The sequence below is a fragment of the Colobus angolensis genome, unplaced genomic scaffold, assembly GCF_000951035.1.
Source record: "Colobus angolensis palliatus isolate OR3802 unplaced genomic scaffold, Cang.pa_1.0 Scaffold307, whole genome shotgun sequence".
In the NCBI taxonomy this organism is placed as follows: domain Eukaryota; kingdom Metazoa; phylum Chordata; class Mammalia; order Primates; family Cercopithecidae; genus Colobus; species Colobus angolensis.
Window position 1 is genome coordinate 2,830,536 of NW_012116344.1, and position 26,322 is coordinate 2,856,857.

At 36.1% G+C, this 26,322-nt stretch overlaps 2 protein-coding genes across 6 annotated transcripts in view; one reads left to right on the plus strand and one right to left on the minus strand.

Annotated features, from left to right (window-relative positions):
- Positions 1-26,322, minus strand: part of CCSER2 (coiled-coil serine-rich protein 2) — a 146,705-nt gene that overhangs the window by 43,518 nt on the left and 76,865 nt on the right. For 4 of the 5 annotated variants that reach the window (XM_011950417.1, XM_011950419.1, XM_011950421.1 and 1 more), the window contains 2 exons: positions 24,184-24,379; positions 3,804-3,887 (listed from right to left, as the gene is read on the minus strand). In XM_011950417.1, coding sequence (XP_011805807.1) covers positions 3,804-3,887; positions 24,184-24,379 — 280 coding nt within the window. The remainder of the gene's footprint in view (positions 1-3,803; positions 3,888-24,183; positions 24,380-26,322) is intronic. The other variant, XM_011950418.1, reaches the window with a different exon arrangement.
- Positions 7,291-8,514, plus strand: LOC105517757 (calcyclin-binding protein-like). Its single transcript, XM_011950416.1, is given in 4 exon segments — positions 7,291-7,347; positions 7,350-7,698; positions 8,028-8,058; positions 8,385-8,514. Coding segments are annotated over 4 exon segments (567 nt in total).

A 26,322-nucleotide genomic window follows, 5' to 3' on the forward strand; every position in this document is an offset into this window, starting at 1 on the left:
CACACAATAACACAAAGGTGAGGGCAAGCATAGCACATCTGGAGAATCATAAGCAGTGTCACTGTTGCACTTAGGCTCCGATGAATGGTGAGGAGCAACTGGCTAGTAAACTAGGCAAGGGCCAGATCACAGACAGCCATGACTATCACGCATGGCCTTAGCTAGGGAGTGACAGATTTGCATTTGAGATGGCTTTGACGGTTGTTTAGAGGACAAATTGTAACAACAGCAACAAAACTGAGCTAGGCACTTATGAAAATATTATAATAATCCAAATAAGAATAGAAGCCTGACCCAACAAAATGATAATACAGATGAAAAAGGAGAGAAGAAATCAAAATTTTGAGATTTTGGCAACTCACTGCATGTGAGAAAAGAACAGAGGAGCATTCAAGGGTGACACTGTATTTCTAGCTTGAGTGACATGGTGCATAGCTGTGCCAACAAAAGAAATGGCGAATACAGAATAACAACAAGTATGTCCAAAGAGGAATATGTGTGAGTTTTAAATATATTGTTAGATGGGTGGGTGGGGGCATGGTGGAGTCAGAAGAGATCTTGAGGTTTCTTCAGTTCAGTATGTCAAAGCACTGTATGTTGGGGTATTGGCTTCTGAGCTCAACAGTCATCAATTTTTTCATTAAATAAATAAAATGTTTAAGACATCTCACATACAAATACACACACACACATATATGGGGGGTTGAGAGAGAGAGAGAGAGAGAGAGACAGTCTGTGTTAGAGGTACTTACGGGTGGGACACACAACAGAAGTGTGTCCAGTGGGCAACTGGATTACCAAGCATGAAAGAGAGGCGTTTTACATGTTATCCATACATGTCATATTTGAAATTATGAGAGTAAGAAGTTCAAAGAGGACTGGACTAAAGATATAAATTTAACATTTAAAGAAGAGGAGAAAACTACAGGAAAAAATGTTGAAAGGTATGAGGGATTCCAGAGAGAAGTGACACAAAAGCCAAAGGAGAAAGTTTTTAAAACAAAGGTCATGTCAAACGTCTACAGCATTGAAATGGTAGCTACTTTCATTGTTCCAAGTTTTCACACTAACTGGAAAGGAGTTTAAAGGGAGTCAAGGAAAAGTGTATTTGATTTACTGAAATTAAGTGAGATATACACATTTACAAATGAATAATGACAAGAAAGTAGAGGAATCACACTCAAGACAGATGAGAGAGGAGGAAGAGATGCAGTTAGGTCATTAAGCAGCAGCGGAAGACAAGAGTTAAGAACACAGAAGAGCTGATATTACATAGCACAGTGGACATTTTTATCCTGCAATCGGAACAAAGGAGTAAGAATGACAAATATAGGTAAGTTAGAAGGCAAGATGGAGGCTGGCCACAGTGGCTCACACCTGTGATCCTAGCACTTTGGGAGGCCAAGGCAGGCAGATCACGAGGTCAGGAGATTGAGACCATCCTGACTAACACGGTGAAACTCTGTCTCTATTAAAAATACAAAAAAAAAAAATTAGCCAAGCATGGCGGCGTGCACCTGTAGTCCCAGCCACTTGGGAGGCTGAGGCAGGAGAATGGCATGAACCTGGGAGGTGGAGCTTGCAGTGAGCCCAGATCACGCCGCTGCACTCCAGCCTGGGCGACAGAGCGAGACCCTGTCTCAAAAAAAAAAAAAAAAAAAAGATGGCAAGCAGGCAGGAAGCATAAGATATTTACTGATGAACAAACATAAGGCTACCTGCAGAGGTTGAGATAGCTCAGCATGGAGCTTGATAGGGCTGTTTGGAAGAGCTCATTAAGGGAATGGGAGAGGGATCTGTCCTGAGATAAATAAAAGGACAGATTAGAGGCATGGTAAGTCCAATGGCGACTTTAGATCCAAAAATTTTAATGGCACAAGATGCAGTATTTGTGTCACTTGAAACTGCACTGCTAAACCATTTTGGATGAAAGGTGATATAGTTGGGGATTTGCTGATTAGAATGCAAAAGAGACCAGAATACTGAAGAAAAGAGACAGTATGACCTGTTGCATCTCAGCTTAAATAAGAAAGACTAGGAATAATCTGCCTGGAAGGAAATGGAGCAGGGACAAGAAATAAATACTGTGTAACAAAATGTCTATCATATAACATTAAGTATTTAGATGAACTAGACAGGAACACTGAAAAAAAGTAGAGATACCAATTGTGTAAAAATGTTGGAATTAAATTTTTTTCTTTAAAACATAATTTCTTGTCTGGGTGTGGTGGCTCATGCCTGTAATCCCAACACTTTGGGAGGCTGAGGTGGGTGGATTACCTGAGGTCAGGAGCTCGTGACCAGCCTGGACAACATGGTGAAACCCCATCTCTACTAAAAATACAAAAAATTAGCTGAGCATGGTGGCAGATGCCTGGAATCCCAGCTACTTGGGAAACTGAGGCAGCAGAATCACTTGAACCCAGGAGGCCGAGGTTGCAGTGAGCCAAGATCACACCACTGCATTCCAGCCTGGGTGGCAGAGCAAGATTCCGTCTAAAAACATAATAATAAAATAAAATAAAAAATAAAATATATGTAAAAAACTTTTTCACATACACACACACACAAAATTCAGGAAACAGGTCAATTTTGCTTTTAAAATGTCAGTAACAAATTCACAATTTTTTTTTCTAAACTGGGAGGTCATCAGAGATTACCTAAGTCAATGGTTCTCAACTGAGTGTTGAGAAAGAGATGGCCTGCTGTGAACCTGCTGACTTAATGTATTATACTGAGAGCAGGATGAAAGCTCAGGGTTGGGAAGTAATTTGGGCAAGGACAGGTAGTCAACAAATTGAAAAGCCAAGATGAGAGAACAAGATTGACTAGTGTACTATACTCTTATGATTTTGATTGCTTTACATATAATCTTCTTCCCAATAAATCACTCTGCAACCTATGAGAAAATAATGCTTTTCTGTCCCACTAATTCCAGGCCTGGCCCCTTGAATTGTTTTGAAAGTGATATGTGCCACATCCAAGCAGAATTCACATGTGATCCTATCAAAGTTCTCTTCTCATGAGCATAATAACATCTCCCACAGTAGGGACTGATCCTTCAGTATGGATCCCAGAATGAAGAAGACACATGAAGCAGAGTCCCAGCTGATCTACAACCAATATGTAAGTGAAATGTAAATTTCATTATTATAAGCCACCATTACTTTCAGGTTGTTACTGCATATGACTAGCAAACACTAATAAGTGTGCCCTGAAAATGGGATGTAAAAGCTAACTATAACTTGACTTGAAAACATTAAGTTAACCAAGAATCTCTGTGTGTGCTTAAGAAATAAATATGTACTTAAATAGTTGCAAATAGTTGCAAAATAAAAGAGCATTCTTCAACTAAACATAGACATAAAGATAATAAGAATTATAAAAAAACACTTTCACAAAAATACATCTGTATTCTGTATTTTTAAACATGAAAAAAGATAAATTAATCTCATTTTTGGTATATTTCTTCAATTTTAGGATTTATATATGAGAAGTACCTATAACCATTTTAACTTTTATTCGTACTCATATTTTAAAAACTCAATTATTTATCATGAGCAATATATTTTCTTTTAAAATCCTGTAACAGTAGTAATAAAGGGACAAATCATTATCCAACTGATAAATTCAAATTAAAGCACCACAGAGATATCATTTCAACTTAACAATGTAGCAAAAGTTAAGAACAAACCTGATGCTGTAGGTATTAATACATTTATTATTGTTTTCATTGTCACTGTATCATTATTTTAGTATTAAAAAAGAATTTTGAAAAATCCAGCATGACTGCATAGTCATACCTTATATACTTTATCAGCATCTTCTGGTTCCGGACTGGATGGCAATGATAGTTGAATATCATGCAATGAACCACTTCCATCATGCTGTCAGAAAGAAGGGAAGAAAAACACTAGATTAATACAGTAATTGTGGACATTCAGTTCAACCTGAATTTGCCCAGACCAAATGCTAGCATGGTGAAGAACAAATGGGAGTTAAAATTTTAGAAATCTTCTTTTCCCCTATATATACTGGTAGAAGGAAATGAAGAAGAAGAAAAAAGGGAGCTACGGCAAGAATAATCTGTGGAAGTAAATAACGGATACTATATAAGCAGTTGAAATAGAGAACCATTAAACACATGAAAAATTTCCTAAAGAATTTTAAGACTGTTTCACCTAAGAAAAATGTAAAACAAAAGTCAACTGAATCTGTTTTGGTTTAGACATGTTTTGAGTACTAGGAGCCATAAACAATAATATTAAATAACTCAATAAGGCTTAGCAGCAAAAGTAACTGAATTAAAAATACTAGCTACATGAGGATATATATCTCATAACTCCACTTATATGAAGTCTGAGAAAAGGCAAAATTATGGTGTTAGAAATCAGAAGAATGATGGTAGACTAAAGGGAAGGGGGTTACTGACTAAGAAGGAACATTAGGGAACCTAGTAGGAAGCTGGAAATGTTCTATGTCCTGAGTGTTTGGTAGTTAAACATACATATGAAAAGCTTGTGCTGTACACTTAAGATTGGTACACCTTAACCACTTTACTGGATGTATACCATGCCTCAAAAAAAGGCCGAAATAAAGATTTTTGTTCTAAAACATTATAAAGAAAATAAGATGACAATATTAAGTTCCACCGTTTGCTGAAGTGATTTAGTAATAAGAAACTACATGCTCAATGGTTCAGAAAGACAGCCTCAAGAAAAATGAACCAGTGAAGAATACAATTGGATGATGTGCTACCTTGATCAGGGATGAGCCCCTGACCAAGGCAGTACAACTGAGGTTCAACACCTTATTTGTTCATATGACTCCTGGCTGCCTCAGTAAAACCAGTGACTGAACTAGCAACCTTCAAGGAACATAACATCGCAATCTTCCTCAGATATATCTTTTCTGGTTCTCCCATGCCATGAATAATGTCTACAACAGGGGAGGTGAGCATGTAGGTTATTTTCTTCTTAACTTATTGTACTATATATCCACTGACACAGAATCTCTAGGGATGGGGCCTAGAATTTCTAAATTAGTATTTAGGGAAGTTCAAAAGGTAATGCTGATTGACAGTCAAGAGTAAGTGTTTGTCAAATTTCCAGGACAGATAAATTACTTTTCTATGGTGGTGTCAAATGGACATTTAAGACTTTGATCTAAGAACATAGGCAACATTCTAATGAATAGCAATATTCTCAGAACACATTTTTTAAAATTAAGAAATAAAGAAAGTAAAGTTAGTTTTACAGGACTCATCTCAGTAAAAAGTTCATCTTTGTTATTATTGCCTAGACATATAAAAGCATGGCCACTCCTACCTACAAGTATATTTGAGAAGACAGAGAAACTATAAAATTTGAATTATTTCCAAATATCTAAATGTCTTCTTCCCAAATGCAATGCAGGAACCCCAAGGAATGTGAGACAACACAAGCACATACTGCTTTGCATTAGATGCAGGTGCACTTGTGGGAAGTGTACAGCAGAATAGAAAAAAATAAAACAACAGCATTTAGGATAGAGGAAAAAAGAGAAGTCATACAAAACAGAAAATACCAGGGAGGTCACAAAATACCAGGAACTGAATAAAGTAAATCCGTAAAGCTGTTTGTAAATTCATCAGTTCATCCCTGAGCAGCACTTACTTCCATCTGATCCTAAACAGTACACAGCAAAAACTTTGAAAAACAACCTAAGATCACTTCCCAGATCCCAGACTAGCCTCTGGTAGATTTATACTCAGAACAGATCTGGAAAGCATGGCAAAAGCTTTGAAAACAGAGCTGGCATTAAAACCACAATCAAGACAGCTAGCTGTACCTTGTAGCCTAAACTCAACCACATTGTTTGCCTGTTTAAAAACAAAATAAAGATTTAAAGAAGATCAGGAATCTCATTATACAATGTTCAAATATCTAATATATAATCCATAATGACTCAACATCTAAACAAAGGAGAAAATGTCAACTCACAAAGGAAAAGACAATCAAAAAACGCCAACACCAAAATGACACAGAAGTCAGAATTGGAAGATATTTTAACAGAGTTGTTACTAAAATTCTCCAAAAGAGTGAACTCTTGAAGGGACTACAAAGAGGAAATCTCAGGAAAGAAACAAAAAAAAAATAGAATATAAAAAGTAGAAACAAACGGAAATTTTAGACCTGAAAAAGAGTCAAAAAACAAAATTTTAAAATGCACTATTGATGGGCTCAATACTACCATTTCAAATTACACAATAAACTTAAAAGAGTGATCAACAAAAATTATCCAATCTGAATGATGAAGAGAGACAAGATTGGTCAAAAAAAAATTCACAGAGTCTGCTAAGGAACATATGGGGACAATAACAAAAGAGGTAACGTTTCTATCACTGAAGTCACAGAAGGATGGGGTGGGCAGAAAAAAATATTTCAAGAAATAATGGATAAACACACCCCAAATTTGGTGAAAGACACAAACCTACAGATTTGAGAAGCCAAATTTAAAAGAACGAAAAATACGCCGAACATATGCTCTCTGAATATAAGAGAATTTAACTGGAAACTAATAACAGAAAGATAATCTCCATACACTTGAAAAGTAGACAACCTTCTAAATCATCCTTGGGTCAAAGAAGAAGTCTCAAGAAAAACAAGAAAATATTGTGAATTGAAGGAAAATAACAGACACCACATAGAGAAATGAAAACACATGCTCACATGAAAATCTGTAAGCAAATGTTTACAGCAGCTTTATTGGTAACTGCAAAAAAATTAGAAAGCAACATAAATGCCCTTCAGCTGGTAAATGAATAAGCAAACTGGTAGCATTAAAACAGAACACTAACTGCAATACACAGAAACAAATTACTAACACATGGTACAGCATAAATGAATTTTTCAAGTTGCATTATGTTAAGTAAAAAAAGCCAGACTCAAAGGCTATACATTATACTCAAAAGGCTATATCATATCCATTTATATGATAACCTTTCATATCAGTGGTTGCCAGGAGCTAGCAGTGGGTGCAGAAATTGACTTTAAAAGAAAATAAGGAATTCTGGGAGGTGACTGTAATAGCTGCACAACTGTCTGTTAAAGCTCATAAAACTGTACACTGAATTCATGCAGGTAGGGGTCTGTGCTTGATTTGAGGGCGTTTCCTGTTCTCTCCCCGTTGTGGCTGCAGCTCGGGCCTTTGGTTTGACCTAGCCCGATTTAGGCTTTGGAAGAGCTACAGAAACATCTCTAGAAGAAGCAAAGGTGTTGCTGGAGAAGGATACTAGGAAAAGAGTATGCGATGCCCTTACAGGTGAAAAATCCAAAATTGAGACAGAAATCCAGAACAAGATGCAACAGAAATCATAGAAGAAAGCAGAACTTCTTGATAATGAAAAGCCAGCTGCTGTAGTTGATCCTGTTACAACGGGACATACAGTGAAAACCAGTAATTATGGATGGGATCAGTCAGATAAGTCTGTGAAAATCTACATTACCTTAACTGGAGTTCATCAAGTTCCCACTGAGAATGTGCAGGTGCATTTCACAGTGAGGTCATTTGATCTTTCGGTAAAAAATCTAAGTGGGAAGAGTTACTCCATGATTGTGAACAATCTCCTGAAACCCACTTCTGTGGAAGGTAGTTCAAAAAAAGTCAAGACTGATACAGTTCTCATTTTATGCAGAAAGAAAGTGGAAAAGGCTGGGTGTGGCAGCTCATGCCTGTAATCCTAGCACTTTGGGAGGCTGAGGCAGGCAGATCACCTGAGGTCAGGAGTTTGAGACCAGCCAGGCCAACATGGCAAAACCTCATCTCTACTAAAAGTACAAAAATTAGCCATGTGTGATGGCAGGCACCTATAATCCCAGCTACTTGGGAGGCTGAGGCAGGAGAATCACTTGAACCCTGGAGGTGGAGGTTGCAGTGAGCCAAGATTGCACCACTGTGCCCCAACGTAGGTGACAAGAGTAAGACTCAAAAAATAAAAATAAAAATAAAAAAAGGAAGAGAAAGAAAGTGGAAAACACAATGTGGGAGGGATTACCTGGCTCAGGTTGAAAAAGAGTGCTATTCTTACACTGCTAATAAAGACACCCGAGACTGGGTAATTTATAAAGAAAAAGAGGTTTAATGGACTCACAGTTGCACGTGGCTGGGAAGCCTCATAATCATGGTGGAAGGAGAAGCACAGGCATGTCTTACATGGCGGCAGGCAAGACAGCATGTGCAGGGGAAATGCCCTTCATAAAATCATCAGATCTCACGAGACTTATTCACTATCATGAGAACAGCATGGGAAAAACCCTTTCCCCCCCATGATTCAATTACCTCTCACCAGGTCCATCCCACAACATGTGGGGATTACATGCAAAACAACAAAAAAAAATCAATTACAAAGAAAAAGAGAAACCCTCCTATGACACTGAAACAGATGCTAGTGAGGGATTGATGAATATTCTAAAGAAAATCTATGGAGAAGGAGATAATGATATGAAGCAAATCATTGATAAAGTCTGGGTGTAACCAAGAGAGAAGCACATCAAAGGAGACAGAATTTTGAGACTTAGAAGTCCTTCTGGGAACTGTATTGTGGAAATACAGATGTTGCCAATAAGGAAATATTGGTGAGCTGCATATATAAATTTGACAGCTATTTACACAGCCTTCTTCTAAGTAAAGGCAATGAATTCTTCATTTCCTATGAGAGGATTTATTTAAATAAAATATGTGTATTAAACTCTCAAAAAAATCTGTACACCAAAAGGATGAATTTTACTGTATATATTACATCTCAATAGAAATGCATTAGCTTCAATGATGTCCCCCCTAGAAATTCATGCCCATCCATAACCTGTGAATATGACCTTACTTGAAAATAGGGCTTTACAATGTAATCAGAGAAGGTCATGTGAAGATGGAAGTAGAGACTGGAGAGACGCATTTACAAACCAAGGAATGCCAAGGATTGCTGGTAACCACTAGAAGGTAGAAGAAACGCAAGTTTCTCTTACAGAGCCTTCAGACAGAGCAAATCTCTGATGACAACGCCTTGATTTTGGATTTCTAGCCTCCAGAACTATGACAGAATAAACTTCTATTGATATAAGCCTCCAAGGTGTGGTAATTTGTTACGGCAGCTCTAAAAACCTAAGATAAGATTTGATCAAAAAACAGCTAAAAGCAAACAAAAAGGAGAGAAAAACACCAGACAAATCTCAACAATTGCACCCACAAAAAGCTGAAATAGCAATATTATTGTAACACGAGAAGCAAGGTAGCATTACAGAAGGAAAGTATTAATAAAGATAAAGAATTCTAATTAGTAATCAGAGGACCAATCTGCCAAGAAGATATACTAGTCATAAACATGTATATATACCTGATACAATAGCCTGAAAATGTAACAAAAACAGACATTAAAAGGAGAAATTGAGACATGTGTAATTATAGCAGGAGATTAACACTACTCTCAGAAATTCACACATCAAAGGCAAAAATTTAGTAAGGATAAACAAGATATATGTAGTACAATTAACAAGCCTGATATAATAGACATACTGCTGCCTAAGATACAGAAAATATACAGTCTATTCAAACAAACAAAGCCATCATAAAAACTGACCACACTGTTGGCTAGAGATTAACAAACTATGGTTCGCACGACAAATCTGGCCAGTTGCTTCTTTTTACTACAGTTAAGAATGCTTTCACATTTCTAAATGGTTGCATTTGAGATGTTTTATCTACATAATAGCCTCAATTTTGTATCTTGCCCAAAATGGCTAAAATATTTACTATGTGATCTTCTAAAGAAAGTTTTCCAAACCCTGTTCTGGCCCACAAAGAAAATATTAACACCTTCCAAAGAATTTATATCATAGAAATATATTGTTCTGATCAATTTAAAAATTAGAAATTAGAAATAAATTAAGTGAAAGCCCCATATACCAAGTTATTATTTTTGAAAACTGAAAAAAATATGAAATAAAATAAATGCATAGGATAGCCCAAGACAACTAAGAGTTACTAGTGTTTAAGTTATTAACATGCTTCAAAAAATTCTGCTCCTTTTTATTAAACACTCTAGCAGTCCAGAATTTAGGAGATCAAAGAGAGAAAAAGCTATTATTTCCATTAAAACACAAGAGCCTTAAAGATTAGGAATATAACAATAACTGAATCAAATTAGTTACCCCCCTAATAACTCTGACACTAACCAATGGTTACTACTCTCTATGAATCCATGACTAGAATGAAAGTGCCCAGGCCAAAATTAGGAAACATTTGGTGGGGGGGTGTCGGAGGGGATCATAAAATAGAAAACATACTCTTTCTAAAAAATACTGAAGAAATAACTTCATGCATTCAATTTTCATGTTTCACATTATACATACTAAAGAGCTAACATTTATTGACCAGTGCTGGGTACTGTTCCAAGTGTTTTGCATAAACTTATTTAATAAATGCATAGAAGCAAAAACAGTACAAAAAATCCATAGCAACTGAACAAAAAATAAGTAATTCATAGTTAACCGACTGTCTAGGAATTCTGGGCTGCTTTACTAGATGAAATGTTTTAGCAGTTTCTACAGGTTCTAGTTAGAATTTCTTAACTCTAAATGCAATTAGGATGCTAATATATTATCAGCATTTTATTAAAGATGGATGAACCTTCCTCTATTGTAAAAGCATTACAGGACTATTGCCAGCAAACCATCTTCCATTCTTCCTTTTTGACACATCACAACAGTAAATTTTTGTTCTAGTACTATAATTCTTCCACATGTTAACTTGCTGAAAACCCTGTAACAAACTCCTTCTTACCCAGGTGATTCTTCCATGAGTTTGCAAAAACTGAGATCTTCCTATGAGTTCCAGAGCAGCTGCAATGGACATGGATACTTGAAATGACTAACAAAAATGTTTGGCAGCACTGACAAGTCCCTACTAACAAGCATCATCAGTGATGTCAACAAAGCTGCCTTGTGTTTCAGATATGCTACAACATAATCACAAGAGGCATCCTAGGAAAGGGAGCAGAGGAAGAGGAGAGAGATGTTTTCTTTCTTTTCTTTTCAAAAGTTTGTTTTTCTTTTTTAAATACAAAGGTATATGGATGAACAATCACATCACATCACACAGTCCAGAATGTACACTAAAAATAACTTTTGAGTAATAATGTAAAATTCAACAGTGGGATTTAAAATCTACTAATTCAAGCTACATTTGAGAGGATTTTAAAAACAGACTTACAAAATACGATTTTTTAATAAGTGCTTTAGAGGTGAAGTGATCCTCACAGATGGTCAGGGCAAAGACACTTTGAAACAAAAAACGTATCTATCTGGCATCCAAGTTAATTGGAATGCTGTTATACATAAATAGAACCTTTATAATATTCTAAGCAAACAGTATTTACAAATTTTTTTCTGTTTACATTTTTTATTGACCCTACATATTTACGTATCTGTTACATATGTACATATCTGAACCCAGATATCCCTTCCTGTAGGTTTGTTTTGGCCCTTAAAGATATTCCTAATTTCTACTAATTTTTCTGCATTTTGATTTTTAAAAAATATCCAACTCCTCAAGCCATCTGTGTTCTGCTACAGTATAAGAAACTACTTTTTCCTAAACTAATAAATTTTCCTCAGTAACTTTTGCAAAAAATCTTTCTATATGCAGGTGGATGCAATGGCACATGCCTGTAGTCCCAGCTACTTGGGAGGCCAAAGCAGGAGAATCATTTGAAGCCAGAAGTTTGAGGTTGCAGTACTTTATGATCACACCTGTGAAGAGTCACTGCACTCCACATTGGCAACATAGCAAGACCCTGTTCTTTAAAAAAACAAAAACAAAAACAAAAAATCTTTCTATATCCAATTAGTTTTTACTAAATACTTCAGCACATATTTCTATGTTTCCTATTCTCTTTCATCGCTCTAAGTCTATTTGTGTCAGTATTATATCCTCCTCTAAAGGGTTTTTTCCCCTTTCTCCTTTTCAATGTACACAAATCTTATCCTTTGGTGTTTCCAATTTTGGAGTCATTTTGATGAATTCCAAAAACAAAGCTGTTGTGATTTTGGCTGCAATTGTATTAAATCTATAAATCGTACTGAGAATAACTGTAGATACACACCATACACTCAAATTGTGTTTTATACAATCTTTATACAACACACAATTTATTATACACTCAGATTGTATCTTATACAATCTTTTTATAACATCTAATTTGTTACCGTTTGCAACACATCATTCTTGTAATTATTTAATTTAATACATGTATATTTCCCTAGACTATAAGCTAGCTATCTTGATTACTACTTTAATACCTGTAGCATTTATAATATTTAGTCTTCCCATAGAACATAAATGGTTTCCACAAAGTTTCTCAGGTTTATAAAGCACCGTAAATGTCTCTCAGTAAATTTACTGCCAATTTAATGTTTTATTGATACAGTGATAGCTGCCTTATTTACTACTGAAGTCCCAGCTCTATGATTTATTGGCCTTGGAGTATTGTTTATCTACTAGAACAGAGTTTTATATTTTGGGGCGTGGGGTGGGGACAATTTTACATTATTACTCAAAAGTTATTTTTAGTGTACATAAAATTTTATTTTATATTGTGTTATAAAATAGAAATACATTTTATAAGACAACCAAGTTCATATATACATGAATAGGTATGCATGTACATGTGTATGCATATATCTATGTGTATAATATAGGGAGATACACATATATCTCTCTCACTAAAAACAAATTTTGTGAAAAAGTATTTGTCCTTATTACATGTGATGTCCTCTGATAGTTTTATACTGTTTTACTTCATTACCAAAAATTCTAGTCATGATGAAAATTCATTTTAAGACCCACTAACCAGTTTTAACCTATAGTTTTCAGAACAATCTACTGGGTACAAGTTAAAACTGTGTCCTCTTTATTTTTCTTTTGGATCCTTGGTACTGACAGAATAATAATAACTAAACAAATGCAGGTATTGAAGTAAATAAAATTAGCTTTCTGGGCAGCTACATAAAATTGTGAGCAGTTAAAAACCCTTGACTTTTATGTTATGGTAGCTGCTATTATTAACTGCTAACATGCAATAACTGCATTACATGTATCAGGTTATGCTGATACATCAGCATACTACGCTTAGCATTTTAGAATACTATCAGCATAACATGCTTAGCATTTTAAGATACTATGCATGCTACTGTGTCAGCATTTTAATGTGTTTTTGCTTGTTTGTTTGTTTTGTTTTTGAGATGGAGTTTGCTCTTGTTGCCCAGGCTGGAGTGCAATGGCGCGATTTCAGCTAACCGCAACCTCTGTCTCCTGGGTTCAAGTAATTCTCCTGTCTCAGCCTCCCGATCATTACAGGCATGCACCACCACGCTCGGCTAATTTTGTATTTTTAGTAGAGACAGGGTTTCTCCATGTTGATCAGGCTGGTCTCGAACTCCCAACCACAGGTGATCTGCCCACCTCGGCCTCCCAAAGTGCTGGGATTATACAGGTGTAAGCCACTGCGCCCGGCCCTACATTAGCATTTTATGGGAATTACCTCATGCATTCTTCACAAAATTCCTGAAGTAAGAGCTATTACAATCTCTATTATCTCTTCTAGGAAACTGCAGGACAGAGAGTTTAAACAACTTTTCCAAGATTGTACAAGTAGGAAAATTTGCCTGAACCCAAACTCCACCTTGGAATTGTCTATTCTGATTTTTTTCTTGAGACAGACTCTTACTCTATTGCCCAGGCTAGAGTGCAGTGGTATGATCTTGGCTCACTGCAACCTCTGCCTCCCGTGTTCAAGTGATCATCCTGCCTCAGCCTCCTGAGTAGCTGGGACTACAGGCACATGCCACCATGCCTGGCTAACTTTTGTATTTTTAGTAGAGATGGTGTTTCGCCATTTTGGCCAGGTTGGTCTTGAACTCCTGAACCCAGGTGATCCACCTGCCTTTGCCTCCTAAAGTGCTGGGACTACAGGCATGAGCCACCGAGCCTGGCCTGATTTTTCTTAATTATACTTATTCCTATTAACTTTCATCATTGAAATGTAGAGATTCAACATTATCCCAATTATCCCACAACTAAAAACAACTTGAATGTCTATCAACAGATAAATTGATAAAAGTAAAATTGTGATACATATATATAGAATGGAGTGCTGTTCAGTAATAAAAAGAAATGAACTACTGATACTAGCAAAACACAGATGCATATCAAAACCATTAAGGTGAGTAAAAAAATTCAGAAACAAAAAGAGTACACATCAAATGGTTCCATTTTGATGAAATTCTAAGAAAGATAAAATTTTAGAACCAAAAGCAAAATAGTGGTTGCCTGGGCCGGGTTTGAGAAATAACTGACTGCAAAGGGAAATGAAGGAACTTTATCACCTACAGAAATGGTCTATATCTTGAAAGTGGTGGTAATTACACAATTGCATATATTCATCAAAACAAACTATACACTTAAAATGGGTGCAGTTTATTTGAGTGTACATTCTGTCTCGATATAGTTGATACTTTTAAAAAAAATTCTCCTCTTCACCTTCCTATCCCTTTCTTAACAAGCCATTAGGGAAGACACAGCAAAATAGGTTTCCACCCCAAAAGCCCAGCAGGAAGTTTCAGAGCCTAAGCAGGTTGAAAGAGCATGTCTCCATAGGGAGGCAGCTTACCAATATATGTCATATCCCAAAAGGAGTAAAAACAGCATCCATGAAGGGTGGGGAAACAGCTTGATATTACAGTCAAACTTAAGTGGAAAGAATAGAGTGTATGTGCATGATCAGCAGCCTGGCATGGGCTATCAGAGTCAAAGCAGAGTGAGGTGGATATCCACACACAGGATGGCCTGGCAAAGGTTGCCAGAGCTCAGGCATGATAATGAGTAAAGTGCCCAATCCCAGGTTTCAGACCCAAAATGGGTAAGGAGGGAATCCATGTGTAGACTCAACTGACGTGCAGTATCAGAGGCCAAGCAGAGTGAGAAGGTGTCCATCTGGAGATGGGGATTGGTGTGGAATATCAGAGCCCAACGGGCTGACAAGGAGTCAGAACTGGAGTAGTATGAGAAAAGGGTACACAGAAGAGTGGGAGCAGCCATGCACCGGGATTCAGAATCTTAGCAGCATAACAAAAATAGCCGGGTGTGAGGCCGGGCGCAGTGGCTCAAGCCTGTAATCCCAGCACTTTGGGAGGCCGAGACGGGCGGATCGCGAGGTCAGGAGATCGAGACCATCCTGGCTAACACGGTGAAACCCCGTCTCTACTAAAAAATACAAAAAACACTAGCCGGGCGAGGTGGCGGGCGCCTGTAGTCCCAGCTACTCGGAGGCTGAGGCAGGAGAATGGCGGGAACCCGGGAGGCGGAGCTTGCAGTGAGCTGAGAACCGGCCACTGCACTCCAGCCCGGGTGACAGAGCGAGACTCCGTCTCAAAAAAAAAAAAAATAGCCGGGTGTGGTGGTGCATACCTATAGTCCCAGCTACTTGGGAGGATCGGTTGAGCCCAGGAGGTCGAGGCTGCAGTAAGCCGACACTGTGCCACTTCCCAGCCTGTGTGACAGAGCAACACTCTGTCGCAAAAAAAACAAAACAAAACAAAACAAAAGCAAAACAAAAACAAAACAAAACAAAAGAATGAACTCTTCATACTTTAAGCCCAGAATCCACTGATCATCCACAGATAAAAACAAATAAAAGTGGACCTCTATCTCATATCTTAAATGCACCAAAATCAATTCCAAGTTATTTGAGATTTAATTGTGAAGGTCAAAATTCTTAATTTTTTAGAAAAGAATAGAATATTTTTATGACCTCAGAGTAAGAAAGGATTTTCAAACAAGGATTTCTAAAAGTACAAACCACAAAGAAAAAGTCTGATAAATTCACTATATTAAAAACTAAGAACTTTTTTCAACAAAGGATATCAGAGTGAAAAAGCAGTCTACACAACAGAAGATAATATTTGCAACACATACAACCAACAAAGTACTTGCATCTAGAATATACCAAAATCTCTCTCATACACACAAAAGACACGATAAGGCAACAAACATTCCATAAACATACAAAAAGGTTCAACTTTATTAGCAGTCAGGGAAATGCAAATTAAAACCACAATTAAATGTCACTATATTCTATCCACATGACAAAAATTCATAAGTTGGGTAATATCAAGTTTGCATACATGTGAAACAATGAAAAACAGTATCTACTACTTGAGGGGAGTAAAAAAGATTGAACTACTTTGGAAAACAGTTTGGATTTTCTAGAGTAAAATACTTCCATGCTTCAGGACTCAGAAATTCCAATTCTGATTAGACACTCCAGAGAACTTTCTCATGGTTGTACCAGGAAAATGTTCAGAGAAATATTATTTGTCAGAGTCAAAAAAAAAAACAAAAACAAAAACAAAAAACTGGAAACAAACAAAATGGACATCAAGAGTAAAACAGACAAAGACATTACGGTTTGTTCACAGATTGGAGCACCAATAGAGAAATGAAAACTAATGAAGTAGAGCCAAACATGAATGAACCTTCAAAAAATGTTGAATGAAAGAAGTCTTAGGGGAATACTCAAATTACAATTCCATTTATATAAAGTTCAAAAAGAGGTAAACCTTATATTCACGGAAATACAAACACAGATGGTAAAAATGAGAGGGAAAACTCTAGGTTCTGGAAAGGAAAGGTACTGCAATCAGGAAGGAGCATACAGGAAGCTTATTAATGTCTTATTTCTTAATCTGGGCGGTCAAGAGTACAAGCTCCTTCACATTCTAAGTTAAACTGAACCCTTATGTTGCATATATTCTTATTATGAATATTTCATAAACTCCTTTTTTCTTGGAGTAATGAGAAAAATATGGGAATAGGGAAACATGCATGCTCTGGCTCTTCTTTGGTTCTTTGTTACCACGTGGCAATCATTCAGTAGCCTCTTAGCTCTTGGTAAACCCCACTTAGGATGATGCCACTTCTAATATTCCATCACCTACCACTGCCACTACCCGCACTGCCCCTACACACAGTGAATCAGAGAATTATGTGAGGGAAAAATGATTGGTTTTATTCTCAACGTTGGAGGGGAGGGAATAACGAAACTAAACATTTATACATCACATATGACAGTTCAAAAAACACTATTATATACTCCTTTATTTTTATCCCCCAAACAAGCATCCTGAAGTAGACATAACATAAATCATAGGAATCAAATATTTTGCAATGTAAATAAAATGTTAGGAAGAAGTATCAGCACGCCTTTCCATTACTGCATCTTAAATTCTTCATTTCTTATTGCAAGGTCAAAACAGATGCGGAATGTGATAACAGAGCAAACAAAAAATAATGAAAAGAAATGAAATGGGGAAAGAGTAGGTGGGTATAACTACTTTAGAAAATCTTTGTAGTATCTACTAATGCTGAATATTTACCTAACTTAAACTAACCCAGCAATCCCACTTATATATACAATAAATACAATAAAATAGAAATACAATAAAATACATTATATTGTATTTAATTATATTGTATATAATGTATTATAAATACAATAAAAATGCATACATATGTTCACCAAAAGACACGAGAATACAGCAGCAACACTGTTCATAATAAACAACAAAAAATTAAACCTGTCCAAATATCTACTATAAAACAAATGAAATAAACTGCTATATTAACACCATGGAATACTCTACAGCAATGAGAATGATGCAGAAAATGGATGACTCATGAATATAATATTAAGCGAAAGAAGCCAGATATAAAACAAGTATATCCTATATTATTTCATTTCATTTCAAAGTTCAAATACAGACAAACTCATTTACATTTTCAGAAATCCATTGGCCACCATGAGAATGGGCAGAGGCTTCTGTTCTGGTAATGTTTCATTTCTTGCTAGATGCTGGCTATACAGGTATTTTCAGCTTCTGAAAATTCGTTAAGATAAATACTTATTAATTATACCCTTTTCTGTATGTATATTATGCTTTGATAAGTTTTTGAAACAGGGTATAGAGACTTACAGAGACAAGATACCACAAAAATTTATCTTTTTCATCATGTCCCCACATTCTTCATGTCAGGATCAAAATTCTTATTCACAACTTCTAAATCAGGCAATAAACTATACAGAGGTATTAAGCTAAAACAATTCAAAAGCCCTGAGTTTAAAATGCACTCTACATTAATACGCAACTGGGTGACCTTGCAAAACACAGTCAAATTTCGGTCTCAGTTTTCTGACCATTAAAATGGAATTACTACTATTGTCCTTCTTATCCCATAATGATGTTGTGATGAGTAGTATGAGGTACACAAAAGAGATGTTTAAACTATAAAGTAATCTTAATTTGAGTAAAACCACAAATAAAAAATAGATCAAAGGCCAAATATAATGGTTTACAATTTTTAAAATTTTGTGTGCAGTGAGAACTTTTTTCAAGTGAACTCTTAAACAGTACTGTTTAATAAAACAAAGATTTCTTTGCTTGGGTTTGGCTAAGGCGACACAGAATCAGTGTTGTAGGTTACCTTCACACTCTCTTCTCCCTGCTGTCCCTCAAGGTATCTTCTAGAACACAACTATGTGCAACAGGCCTTGGAGTCATATAGATCAGGGTAAAAAAAAATCCTGGTTTTATCACTAATTAGTTTTCTGAGCCTCACCCCTTTCAATTATGAGGGTGAAGCCAATATCACCTACTTTCCAGACTAGAGATAATGTATATCGGAGAACCTAGAAGAATGTCCAAATAAATTTAATGACTTTAGCCTAAAATCTGGTTGTGTGCAACAGCCTCCTAAATATTATGACTTAAGTCACTCCCTCTGCTATTCATTTTCTACAAATCCCTTACAGTAGTAATTTTTTTTAAAAAATAACAATTTGGCCAAGTCACTTGTCTGGGTTACTACTACCAACAGAACAATGCCCCAGCTACCTTTATGACACACAAGGTCCTTGACAACCTGCTCTAAATCTCTCTCTTCTGCCTCTTCTCTAGCATCCTACATCATTATTATTATTATTATTATTATTATTCTTTAACTTCTGGGATACATGTGCAGAACGTGCAGGTTTGTTACATTGGTATACACGTGCCATAGTGGTTTGCTACACCTATTGACCTGTCGTCTATGTTAGGTATTTCTCCTAACGCTATCCTCCCCTACCCACCCCACCACTGACAGGCCCTGGTGTGTGATGTTCCCTTCCCTGTGTCCATGTGTTCTCATTTTTCAACTCCCACTTATGAGTAAGAACATGCAGTGTTTGGTTTTCTGTTCCTGTATCAGCTTGCTAAGAATGATGGTTTCCAGCTTCATTCATGTCCCTGCAAAGGACATGAACTCATCCTTTTTTGTGGCTGCATAGTATTCCATGGTGTATATATGCCACATTTTCTTTATCCAGTCTATCACTGATGGGCATCTGGGTTGGTTCCAAGTCTTTGCTATTGTGAACAGTGCTGCAATAAACATGCGTGCATGTGTCTTTATAGCAAAATGATTAATAATCCTTTGGGTATATAACCAGTAATGGAATTGCTGGGTCAAATGGTATTTTTGGTTCTAGATCCTTGAGGAATCATCACACTGTCTTCCACAATGGTTGAACTAATTTACACTCCCACAGTGTAAAAGTGTTCCTGTTTCTCTACATCCTCTCCAGCATCTGTTGTTTCCTGACTTTTTAATGATCGCCATTTTAACTGCCATGAGATGGTATCTCATTGTGGTTTTAATTTGTATTTCTCTAATGACCAGTGATGATGAGGTTTTTTTCAAATGTTTTTTGGCTGCATAATTGTCTTCTTTTGAGAAGTGTCTGTTCATATCCTTTGCACATTTTTTGATGTTTTTTATTGTAAATCTGTTTAAATTCCTTATAGATTCTGGATATTAGACCTTTGTCAGATGGATAGATTGCAAAAATTTTCTCCCCTTCTGTAGGTTGCCTGTTCACGCTGATGGTAGTTTCTCTTGCTGTGCAGAAGCTCTTTAATTGGATCCCATTTGTCAATTCTGGCTTTTGCTGCCATCGCTTTTGGTGTTTTAGTCATGAAGTTTTTGCCCACATCTATGTCCTGAATGGTATTTCCTAGGTTTTCTTCTAGAGTTTTATGGTTTTAGGTCTTATAATTAAGTCTTTAATCCATCTTGAGTTAATTTTTGTATAAGGTGTAAGGAAGGGGTCCAGTTTCAGTTTTCTGCATATGGCTAGCCAGTTTTCCCAACTCTATTTATTAAGTAAGAAATTCTTTCCCCATTTCTTGTTTTTGTCAGGTTTGTCAAAGGTCAGATGGTTGTAAATGTGTGTAAATGTAAATGTGTGGCATTATTTCTGTTCTGTTCCATTGGTTTATATATCTGTTTTGGTACCAGTACCACGCTATTTTGGTTACTGTAGCCTTGTAGTACAGTTTGGAGTCAGGTAGTGTGAGCATCCTATATTTTTAACATATTCAGTTAATTAACTGATCACTGGATAAGACACATACCTTTTAAAAAACCCTTTTTTCCCCCCAGAAACAATAATGTGTGGAGAATTAGAAATGAGAAAACATAGAATTTTTAAAAACACACAAAAAAGGCATTACATTCTCACCATCCAGGAATCATCACTAGTAACACCTTAGAGCATATCCCTCTGGAGAAACATACAGATGTAAATATAGATAGATAAATGATCATGATGTACATATAGCCTTATAACCTACTTTTTTCAGTCAACAATCTCCCCTTTCCATTTTAGTAAATTTCCATCTCATATAATACACAGACCATATTCAAATTTTCCCAACTAATCCAAAATGTCCTTTATAGCTGATCTGTCCAAATCAATATACAATTCACAGTTTCACACTGTATCTACTTGTCCTTTACATTTCTTTTAATGTAGCACCATCACTTTCCCCCACCATCTTTTTAGGACAATGAGAAGCCAAAGAAATCTCACTACTTTTCCTACTGAATGTCCAACCTTCTGAATTTATCTTCTTCTCATTCTTTTATCACCCATTTTGCCAGATAGAGAAAAACACACATTTATGACCCCTTAAGGTTAAAAATGTGGGAATGAATTCAAAGTCTATGTAAGAAATGAACATTTTCCTAGTCTTCTACTTTATTCCCAACATAAAATCAGGTTTCTTCTTTGGATAAATTACAACCACCCCAGAAGGAAAAACCCTTCACTCAGTAGATGCTGAGGGTCCACTGATATCCATAGAATGCATAAAGTAAAACCAGCCAGTTGACAAGCCTGGCCCATGTACAAAGTCCTGAATAAACAACAAAGAATCATTATAAATTTGAAGAAATATTCCAAAAGAAAGAGAAATCAAAATAAGCATAAAGAACAAAATGACCATTTAAAAAGAGAAAGAACACAGGGAACCAAAGAATTCTCAACAAAATGAAACAGAACAAACAGAAACTCTCTACTTACCATAGTTCCTGAAAAAACAGTTGAATGATATGAGTAAGGAACAGCATACACGAAAGTTCTTGGAAATTGAAAATATGATTGCCAAGATAAACAGTTAAATAAAATAGAGAGCTTGAATATCAAGTCGAGAAAATATACCAGGAAACATAACCAAACCCAAAGAAAAAGAAAAATGTATAAGAAAAAATAAAAAGGTGAGGAGATTCAATTCAGAAATTCTAGTTTCTGATTACTAAAGATTCCAGAAAGATAACAGAGAAAATAAAGGAAAGAGAATACTCATAGAAATAACAAGAAAATTTCACACTACATTAATTGCCAAAGAGCCTAATAACTGCCAAAACATTAAGTGGAAAACAACCAACCGACTACAACAAAACTCAAATCTAAGGACATCACTGTGAAACTGCAGAATGCTAGAAATAAAAGATTAAAAATATCCCAGAGATAAAAACAAGCAAAACACAACGTACAATGGATCAGAATGTAGTAGACCATTCAATGGCTAAGTAAGATCCTAGAAAAGCAATCCCCTCAAATTTCTAAGGGAAAACTCTCTTCTATTGCAACAAAACTATTTCACACCAATGAAACTTATTAATATCAATCATATGTGAGACCAGAATAAAGAGATTTTCAGTAATGAAGTAACCAAAACAGTATGCCATTCATTAATCCTCTCTTAGGAAGTAAATTAAAGATATATTCCAGCAAAGTGAGAGAATCAAGTAGGAAGAAAGAAGACATGGTTATAGAAAGAATGGACCCAGTCCCAGATTATGGAAAAAGTAAGTCCCTGCATGACAGCTTTAGAGAAGCTTTGGACAGTAACCTGTTCAGATGAGAACAGGTTGACTGAGGTGGGGAGGGGGCCAGACATACTGTTTTTTCATTAAGCCTTTGAATAGTATATGAATTTTTTTTGAAAAGTATATATACGTATCACATTGTTTTTTTAATTCAGTCACATCAGAAACAAATTTAAAGAGGCAATGACACGAAATTTTAAACTCAGTCATCTTTAAACTTCCATTAGCATTTGGGAAACTTTAAAGATGACCTAAAAAGATTTTACAATTTTCTTCTCATAATTTTGTTGTCATCACATAACAAAAAATAGGGTCAATCTTATCTGTGTGTAGTACCTAAGATTTCAGAGGCCATAATGACAGAAAAGAACCATTTACAACTTTACACAAAGAACCTCAAAAAACACTTTTTTATTTTTATGGTACCAATCATTGGTTACCAATTCATCTACTACTACCTGAATTACGCTACTTCTTTCATTATTAGAGGTGGCCTGGTCTTATTAGGTGATATTTAGTCATGCTTCATGATTCAGGACAAAACACCCAAACACAAAATATGGTACATGGTATAGCTAGTACAATGACTGGCTCACAGTGGATATTTGACATATTTTACCTATTTCCCACCATTCCCTACCACCTCTCCCCTTTGACACTAAAACTCCTAACCAAAAAATCATCTTCCCAGACCAGTCTGCAGAAAAACACTATATACCAATGCCTATTTTCTAGTTACAGTTAAACTAGGCTGTAAGCTCAATGTCTGGATAATTCAATCATATAATTTATTTCTGCCTCAAGAGAAGTTGAACAATCCCATATCCAAAAAGGATTCTCTACTCTTTGTTCTTTAGTACAGAAAAGTTTCTTTTCAAAACAATAGTCAAATATCCACAAGAATGGAGAGGAGTAGTACAGAAAATCCCTGAGTAACAGAAAACAATTTACATGACTTTAACAGAATATTTACATTAACCATCATTTCTAACACAGGAGCCAAATTTCACTTCAACTAGCCTTTCGTGTCCATATACCGCATGTTTTGTTTTGATGGCCACCAGGAATTCTAAGACAGAAAGCAAACTGAGCAGCCGAGAGAAGTCAGGTTATTCTTTCTTAACTGTAGTTTTAAGCTCAAGTTGGCTATTGTACAAAGTACAAATACAGATTTAAAACCAAATGGAAAGTATCTATGACTTAAAATTAGTATTTTATTCCTTGATTTTCTGCTATGCATCTGACCTTGTCTGTAAGTGCTAAATGCTTAAACAAACTAAATGCTACTGAATCAGATGCCAGGATCCGACATCAAGTTATCCTGTGACTTTGGACAAGTGAACTTTGGACAAGTGACCAAGTGACAGTACTGCTATGAGTCTAGATTTCCTCAAAAAAAAAAAAAAAAAAGGAGAAGATTAAACTTGAAGATCCCAAACAAAAACTGAATTATATGACTACCATTATGTAAAGCAAAAATTGTTGTTTCTTATTTGTCACTTAATTCAAATCATAGTAGCAGCCACTGAATACTGAATAACTACTCTGTTTCAGGCATTGGATTAGCCAATTTACAACTACTATTTCTAATTCTCTCAACAATCTTACAATGTAGTTATTATGAAAATAAAGAAACAGAAGCAGAGATTGCCTTACCAAATATCACACAACTCGTGAATACTAGGGACTGTGTAATGAGACCCTCATGCAATATCCTACAGGTTTTTTTCCACAAAACTTTCTATTATATACTATTTACAAGCATTATTCTACAGAAATCTAAAAAAAATTAGAAACCCAAGTAACTATTTTTTTAAAAAAACTAAAGTCAATCCATTTTGCAATTCAAAATATCAGAGCTGGAAATGTTCATTATGTACTCACCTGATGCAGGAGACGTTTCAGTTTGAGTAACTGAGTTTTTACAGCAGTGCAATCCTGAACCATGTGACGAAGGGTCATCTCATCCAGTATCACTGTATTTTCTGGTACATCAACAAACATCTTCTGAGCCTGGAAAAAGGGCATTCCCCCATAGCTTTCAAAATGACCCAAAGGAGATTCTCTATAGGGAGAGCCTCTGGAAGGGAAGAAGGTGGAAAGAAAAGATACACAATACAATTTCAGAAAGAAATAAGGATAATGAAATTATTGCAGTGATTATTACAAATCACTTATCACCATCACCAAGCCTCTGACTTGCACCCACCCCAGTCACTGATGTGTTTCCACAAAAGGTGCAATCAGCTCTAGTTTATTAAAACAATTATCTTCTGTATCCCCCCATCCTTTGTGTATTTTACATACTGGAAGAATAAACCTTCTTTAGGAACTGGGATAGAAACAAAATCCTCTGGAAAGACTTTATCTGAAAACATTAAACTTATTCTTCCTTTTCTGCAATGACTGTTGTTCATCAGTTTTTAACTTTGTTTAACCTCTTAAATTGTATACCTTTTTTAGCCCCATAACGATGCTACCAACATTAACTCTCAATTTGTATACATCCTTGGACTCCCATTTCTTGAAAGTCCCAACAGGCAGTTAAGACGAATTTCTTCTTTTTATATTACTAATAAAGCATGTTTTCCAATAAAGGTTATTTAAGCTTTTGTAAAAGTTTTATATATATAGCATATTTCCTAATCTTACAGTGCATTAAAAAAATCTACTCTCGGTAAAACCTCATCCCTACTAAAAATACAAAAAATTAGCCAAGCGTGGTGGCACGCGCCTGTAATCCTAGTTACTTGGGAGGCTAATGCAGGAGAATGCCTTGAACCCAGGAGGCACAGGTTGCAGTGAGCCGAGATCACACCACTACACTCCAGCCTGGGCGACAGAGCTAGACTCTGTCTCAAAAAAAAAAAACTACTCTAAAATTTTTTACATTTCCCTTCAGTTACATACATGCCGAATAAGGAAAAAAAGTAATGTGTTTTATGGGAGTAAAGAGCAAAATATTTTAACCAAAGTATTTTAACCAGAAGTCATAGTTACAGCAAAATAAAATTGCTACCTTAATTCCAGTTGGTTCTTAAATTGTGACAAGAACTATTTTTTTTTTTTTTTGAGAAGGAGTCTCGCTCTGTCACCCAGGCTGGAGTGCAATGGTATAATCTTGGCTCATTGCAACCTCTGCCTCCAGAGTTCAAGCAATTCTCCTGCCTCAACCTCCCAAGTAGCTGGGATTATAGGCACCTGCCATCATGCCTGGCTAATTTTTGTATTTTTGTAGAGACGGGGTTTCACCACGTTGACCAGGCTGGTCTTGAACTCCTGATCTCAGGTGACTCACCCGCTTTGGCCGGCCAAAGTGCTGGGATTACAGGCGTGAGCCACCATGCCCAGCTGAGAACTTCTAACATATGTGAAATCGCACTTGCTGTATCGCAAATATATATATATACACACACACACACACACACACACACACACACACACACACACACACAAAGTAGAGACGGGTTGCTTGGACTGGTCTTGAACTTCTAGCAAAATTTCAATATATAAGACATTGAAAAAAGATTTTCTCCAACATAATGGCTATTTTAAAATGAAGATTAAAGTTAAATTCATAATGTATTAAATGTGCAAAAATTCCAATGCATTAAATTTCAACCATATTGGAAACACAGAAACATGGTTTCTACCAAATTTTCTAGCTTTTAACAAATATTCCCAAATCTCTGAATTCTCAAATATTCAGTATGAGGTAGAGTTTTACAAGATTATTTTTCTCTGAAACTACTTCTCATTAAGTACTTCAGGCCCAACTTTCTTTTAACCCAAGAAAAAGGTTTTTAGAAATTTTCAAACTGTTGATCTTATGATGCCACAGACAGCCTGGATCCTATTTATTCTTCAACTTCTTCCCTCACCACACCTGCCTCCCTCAGAGTGACTTCTTAATTCCTACCTAATTACCTGAGATTCCCAAAGCATGCTACAATCTCACCTCTAAACCTATAGCCTCTGAGCAGTCCTTACCAGTCTCTCCATTCTGCCCTCCACTGTGCACAC